General features: G+C 37.8%; 1 protein-coding gene across 4 annotated transcripts in view; it reads right to left on the reverse strand.

The window, feature by feature from the left end:
• Positions 1–221: 221 nt before the first annotated feature.
• The window catches only part of hdac10 (histone deacetylase 10), a 313,475-nt gene continuing 306,175 nt past the window's right edge, over positions 222–7,521 (reverse strand). For 3 of the 4 annotated variants that reach the window (XM_051924423.1, XM_051924431.1, XM_051924418.1), the window contains 2 exons: positions 4,397–4,556; positions 222–342 (listed from right to left, as the gene is read on the reverse strand). In XM_051924423.1, the coding sequence (XP_051780383.1) occupies positions 320–342; positions 4,397–4,556 (183 nt within the window). In that variant the 3' untranslated portion in view covers positions 222–319. The remainder of the gene's footprint in view (positions 343–4,396; positions 4,557–7,521) is intronic. The other variant, XM_028808978.2, reaches the window with a different exon arrangement.

Genomic DNA, 7,521 nt, shown 5'->3' on the forward strand with positions numbered 1-7,521 from the left:
GGCATATAAACTGTTTTGAGAAATGCATATACAGTTGTGAGAACGTGAAGACTCTTTCAGAAAATGTGCCATAGTAACTGAGAAAAACTTGACAGTGAAAGAAGACTCCAGACTTGAATGTTTATGAAAATGAATAGAATGAACTAAAAAAAAGACGGCACCATACTAACAAATAAATATGCAGAAAAAGACAAAATGCACAGATTTCACCCAAGTTAAACAACTTTCCAAAAGTTTAATTGAAAAGCATGTTGTGATAGATTATATTTGAAGCATTTCTTCAGGTGGTCTGTCTCTTTTGGAAGGCCGAACATCATTTTCAGGAATATTCAGTCCTTGTAACTGTAACAAGAAGATTAAAAATTGATACATAAAAAGGTACATTCATTTTTAACAGTACTTCTTGAAAAAAAATCAATGTTTTTCACTTTTTTTTGTTAATTTCCAGAGCAGTTACTTTTTCTATATTTATTACAAGCCTTACTAATATACTACTTTACAAGGATATCTTGCAATACATTCCAGAAAACAAACTCAAGTGACACCGTCAGACATTGTTTCATGCACATTTTTCCAGCAATGAAAGGTCTAAAATCTGCTCCTATATTTTACTGTGATTTCAATGTAAGTAATGTTGTCTGAGTGAATATGGATATTAGCATGCGAGTGTAAGTGTGCCCACAAATTGAATGAAACCCTGTTTTCCGCTTAGTGCATGCAGGACAGTCTTTTACCCTTTTCAATTTTGTACTGGACTTGTATAAAAACAGATGGTTGGAAGAAAAAAAAAGTTAATGAAATATTTTTGAAATCATTGGTAACTGTTACAACATCATCACTTAAGTACACAGAAACAACAGAACTACAGTTGTTCATGGTATTAGCAGCATTGCTCACATGGTACTGTCAGTGAACTCGCCTCAAACATGCATCTTTAATACAGCAAAACCACCTGGCATCCTGCTTCATACATAGACACATTCTAAATCAGTTTAGTCCAGTTCATGGTCACAGGGCAAAGGACCCTATCCTAACAGCATCGGATCAAGGACAGGAAACAGCCCAAGATAGGGTGCCAGTCCACTGCAGTTCCAGTTCTCACACACACAAACACACACTGAATCAATTTGGAATTTACAAATTAACATCCATGCCTTTGAGAACTGAGAGAAAAGCTTGTGCAGACATGCAGAGAACTTGTAGAATCCACACAGACAAAAACTGAGTATGGAGTTTCAACCCAGGATGCTGGATCCATGAGGCTGCAGCACTAAGTAGTGTGCTTTCAATTTTCAAAATTTCCTGCCTATTCATGATGGGACAGAGAGCCTGAGAATGTTACATTTTCACATACTGACACAAAGAAGTCTGTCAGTCTTTCGCTAAGAATAGTACCAATATCTTTTTATATTAAGCAGCCCAGCCAGGCAAGATGTACTCTAAGTGGTACTCTAAGGCCAGACCACCAGTGCCACAGTGAAGATTAGTTTTTATTTGGGCCTTTAACTCAGAATGCTCAGAATACTCATATGCTGTTTTGACATGATTTTAAGCCCAATCATATGTCACCGACTGATCTTCTGATCCGGCATGAAGTTCAGTTTCAACGGCTGTTGTTTCATGTGCATTATGAGAGGGGTTGTAATACTCAATTGCATCTTCCAATTGGGTTGTTGTACAATCAGAAGAATTTCAGTCAGCTGTCTTGTGGTGTAAGCAGTCTCATGAGCAGATTTTCTGACATCGCTATTAAATTTTCTGAAATTCATGGTGCAGCGACCACAGGGAGTGTGCATTGTACACTGGGTATTACTGTTATCATGCTCATTTCTGCCTTTTAAATTTCAACAACCGAACTATTATATAACACACATGCAACTAAATGGCAAATGACAAAGTACCTTGGGAAATTCCTACTAGAAAAAACCCAAAATAAACACATACAATAGTAAAATTACACAGATTTTGTACCTTCAATTCTCTCTCAAAATAGACAGACCATATTGTCTGTGCCTCCACAACCATCTGCATTTCCAGTTACATCTTTTTATTTTCTTGCAGTTTTACAGCTCAATAAATAATGCAGTTCTGCTAGTTGTTGACATTTTGTGGAGCCTTTGACCAACTTTTTTTTTGAATGGGTAAAGCTTTCTTGCATATTGACAACAGTTAAAAACTGTCCACTGGGACCATGTACACGTTTACTCTGAGCACCCACATCGTAGCATGTTAATCGGACCAAACATTCTTGTACAGTTTCACATATATGACTGGGGACTGTATAGTGCATAGTGAGTAGTTGATTGATCACAATTTCTAAAGATTGATTACGATTTCTAAAAATCACAAGGTGTATGCCCAGCAAAAGAGAGCACAGCTGTAAGACAACCAGTAGAGTGATGGGTGAGTAACCTTCAAGTACTGCCAGCAACACACAAATGCTTTCAAGGAAGAGAACAAAAGTGCATGTCCTCTTAAGTATGTAGAAGGCCTAAACCTTAACCTGTGTAAAATTTTCCTGGGGGTGGCAAAACCTATTCCAGCAGCATTAGGCCCAGGCAGGGAAATGCCCTGAACAGGGCACAAGCTCATTGCAAAGAAAGGTAAACTTCAAAACCTTTAAATAAATGTACAGTTGTAACAGTATTATGAATTCACCTGCTGCTACAGTATCAATTCAACATACTGTGTACACAGGTGCAGCTGTTCACTTGAACTTCTTTGAAGCACATGGACTGTATTTGCTCGCAATTACTTCAAGCTACATAAACAATACTTAAGTTTCTTAAAGCCTTAAACAAAGGCTCTGTTGATTTAGCTAAACCAAATGTATCTCTTTCTGCACTTTTAACCCTGTTTATAGTAAGCAACACTTTAAATCTCTTTCTTCCCAAGATTTATATTCCCATGTAAAACAGGCAAAATCGTTCTGTGTGTGTATGTGTGTGAGTGTGTGCAAACATGTGTGCTGTAATGGAATGTTGTCCAGTCCTGATTTAATGCTAAGTGGTACCAAATGCTTTGGAATACTTTGGAAGATTTTTGGAATGAATAAAGACCGTTTACAAATTGCACATGTATACACTACATTATAAAAGAGGAAACATGCGTCTCTGAGTTACTCATGCCACATTTGGCTGTGTGAAGCCTGTGCTCTTCTTTTGAGGACACATTGTACTTGGAATGCCAGTATAAACAAATAAATTAACCCAGTGCTAATATTTAATTGTTTTTTGTGGAAATCAAGCAGAAAATCTAATGTACAGTGACCATAATGTTTTCTTAAAACAATGAGTGTACAGAATGAGGTGGTTAAGGTGAGATGGTACAAGTGCTAACTCAAGCAACTGCCATAACAAGTGAATGAAGCAAATCACTAATAACTTTTTTTTTTGTTAAACAAGAAATTCAGTAACAGAATACAGTCAAGTTGCTGGCATACTGCCACTATTTGCTTACAGGACACTGTTTTGCAGTTTGTAATACGGGGCTACACAACCCAGAGCCTGCCATAGGTGTAATGTGACATTTATAATAGTTTGTCTGTATCTGCAGTCTATGAATATGTTAGACAGATTTCTCTACTTTGCTGTGGTAATGCTTTTGAATAGAAACAAATGGGGTACAAGCATATTTTAAAACAGTAAAGAATGCAGTGTTAGCCCCACAACCTACAAGAAGGCAAGTCCTCTAATTTGGACTTTGTGTATTAATTCAATTAAGTCAATCCTGTTTTCACATTTTAGATTTATTTGGCTCTGACAAGAATGGTTTTAATAATTCTTTGCAGAAAAAGGTGTTTCATCTATAAAATACATGTAACACAAAGGACCTTAAAATTAATGAACTGATTAGTTAAGCAATAAAACCAATATCTTGAGAAATGGATGTTTGCATACCAATCTAAATGACTAATAATAAGAGTTGCTTATTGTCTCTTTGGTATCCAACAGAGAATACAGGAATGTAAAACAATGCAGTGGGAGCTGTTCTTACTGTATGCTTTCATTATTAAAAAAAATTTATTTTCTGAACAATCTTCATCCAGGATTGGGTCATGGAGACATTTTATTCACAAGGTAAACTTTTTATCCGGTGAGGTGCCAGTGTATACCAGTTAAAATACATGCACACAAAAAAATGTAATGTCACCAGTTCTCCAAGCAGCCTTAAGAGAAATATGCAAATTTCATACAAATAGCATTTCAGATGGAAACAGAATTGGGGACCAAGTTCTGTGATGCATCAACAATACTTAATGTGACACTGGTGGTAATTAAATTTTATTTCATTATATGTGGTATAACACAAACTTGCTTGCCTTGAGGCAGGATGTATTCTAGCACTGCTAAGATGGCATATATTCAGCAAATCATTTGCTGAAAGAACCTCTAACCTTGTGTTTTCAGGATGCCCCACTGTTCTTGTAGTCTCTGTCTCTGTTGCTCAACTTCCTGTATAGCTTCCCCCTGCAGAACACCATCAGTCACTGGAAGGATGGGGTCACCTAGTAGGGAGCAAATGGTATCTTCCAGAAAAGAAACTTCAGGGTCCTGCTTTTAAAAAAAAAATCACTTTGCATTAGATCTATTCTCTGATCAAATTCCCATATTAGTTGCAATTCATCTGATGAACTGTGGTTAAGCAGAGGAGGATCTGACCTGCAAGTTGCATGTTACAAAATATAAATATATCTTGCAAACACCGTACTCCTATATTTTAAAGACAATAATGTACTGTTTGCTTATGTAAAAAAATCCTGGGGCTATGATCACCATTAAATGTCCAATACAGCACAACTGAGGATTTTACAATAATTCAGTTTAAGGCAGTGGGTCACAGTGTCCTCACAGGTGGCGCAGTGGTAGTGCTGCTGCTTTGTAGTAAGGAGACTGTGGAAGATTGTGGGTTTGCTTCCTGGTTCCTCCCTGTGTGGATAGCGCTTTGAGTACTGAGAAAAGCGCTACCTAAATGTAATGAATTATTATTTATTATTATTACAGTGCTCTGTAACTCTGTTTCCCTTCCAATACTACTCTTAGACAATGCACAGGTATAATATTATTTGTAGTTTTTCACTTTCAGAAATTAATTGCAAGATTTTAGTATTTAAAAAAGTTATATATAGCTTGTATTAAAAATAAGTCTCATGAAAAAGATAAGATTATGATTCTTCCACTTAAGCAGAAACAGTGTTTGTGAAAGTAGTGTTGTAGAGAATACCACAGCAGAGTTTTCATAGCATAATGTTATTCTATCTGGTATTACTCAAAGTACTGCTGTTAAAACCTGAGGAGTGGTTTTAGATCGATAACAATCCAAGAGATACATGAAATGTTTTACCCAAACATTGTTCAACTGTAGAATATTCCTGAAATATTAGACCTAACAGTGCAAGCACTTTATTAACTTGTTCACAGGTTGTTTCTTGCTCTGGATAGATAATTAGATAATATTAAAAGAGTTATATGTGAAAGATTAACATTTTCTGGCAGAATTATGGCATGACTGATACATATTGAATTAAAGTATTTTGTGAATGGCTGAAATCCATTCCTTTTCTGAAATTTTAATTGAAAGATCCCTGACCCAGCATTCCCTGAGGTCAAAGCATATACTTATTAATATTTGTTGATATGGTCTATGCCTACATCTTAATCCAAACTAGACAATATCACCTAAGGAGCAGATAAAGATGTACTATTAAGGAATGATGAGTAGATTACCTAAAACGAAGTTACTTACTTTTGAATAAAAATAAAGCACTGTCACTGGAAGAACCTGGACTATAATAGTTCAAATAATGGAAAAACATTATCAATATGGAGATCTCTTAACACTAGAATTACCAGAGCCTACGAAAAAACTTGTAAATCCGTCCCACCTTAAATCGCGTCTTAAATCCGTTTGCACCTCTCCGCCAGAGTCCTTTGTCATCTAAATGTGCTGATAAACACAAGCTACTAGCAGCCAGCTATTCCATCCCCCCACCGACTTAGAACGAATTTCTCCTAGCTCATGCCTTGCCTTGATTTGATTATCTGGGATTGAAGTGGAGTTTTAGAGTGGAAATAATATAGTGTTATTTGGAATACACGCATTTCATGTGTGTTCCGTTTCTATAGTAGTCTGTGCAAACACATTTTTAAAACAGAAACGTTTTTCATATTCTAATAGTAAATGACAAAATGTAGGCATAAACTATATAACGTATGAAGCCTGAAGTCCATATATCAAAGAAACACTTTCACAAAAGGTACAAATAACAGAACACATGCGCTTTTATTCAAAAATATAACTGCACAAAAAAAAAAGCCGCGTTAGCATGCCACATTGACACTCTTACTACAACCGCCGCGGTGGCGTAATGGTATCAGCTCCTGACTGGGTATCAGAGGGTGGCGAGTTCGATCCCGCACGGCTCCACTTCGAGAAGTGAAGTGCTCTTATTCTTACAATTTTAGAATAACAACATAAATTTGATTTCAGTCTGTAACAGCCGGTGTAACTTATGATACTGGTAAAGGTTAGCTTTTTTTTTTTTTTTTATTCACTTTTCATTCTCGCAGTCGCATTCAGAATCAATCCATACAACCCCATCTGACATAAAGACGCGCTATAGGTCTGCAGTGTACCACGATGCATACTACCGCCCCCCCATAAAAGGGTTCTGACACACAAACGCTGGCGAAGCTGCCTTCTTCGTATCTCACCGTCACTTGAAATCAGCAGTTCTTAGCATTGCACCACGCAAGCTGTCGTATCAACCACCAACTGTAACTTGCTTTCTTTATTCTTCGGTTATAGTCTTGAATAAAAGTGCACTTTTATTTATGTGAAAACAGCTGTGTCAGATGGGGTTGTATGGTTGTACGTGTCGCGTACTCTTTGCATTTATTTGACAGTAAACTATTTCAACCATTCTATGATCTGCTCCTCACAAACTGAGGGCACCGTGGCGGATGTTAGAAGATTGCTGGCCAACCACAAGCGTTACCTGGTAGGTAACCACCCATACAATCAGATTGTGACACAGACTTCGAATGCCGTGAATGTAATTACCCCGATCTACATGCTGTCAAATAAACGAACCACACGCCGTGGCGCAACATTAGGGGGCATCGCCTCTGGCGCTGATGTCCGAGGTTCGATTCCCGAGAGGGAGTGCAGTGGAGTGTGTACGCCTGATGAGCCCAGAATGAGGGCGAAACACGTGTCGCGTACTCTTTGCATTTATTTGACAGTAAACTATTTCAACCATTCTATGATCTGCTCCTCACAAACTGAAGGCACCGTGGCGGATGTTAGCAGATTGCTGGCCAACCACAAGTGTTACCTGGTAGGTAACCACCCATACAATCAGATTGCGACACAGACTACGAATGCCGTGAATGTAATTACCCCGATCTACATGCTGTCAAATAAACAAACTACACGCCGTGGCGCAATGTTAGGGGGCATCGCCTCTGGCGCTGACGTCCGAGGTTCGATTCCCGAGAGGGAGTGCAGTGGAGTGTGTAC

Source organism: Erpetoichthys calabaricus, chromosome 1, assembly GCF_900747795.2.
Source record: "Erpetoichthys calabaricus chromosome 1, fErpCal1.3, whole genome shotgun sequence".
NCBI lineage: Eukaryota > Metazoa > Chordata > Cladistia > Polypteriformes > Polypteridae > Erpetoichthys > Erpetoichthys calabaricus.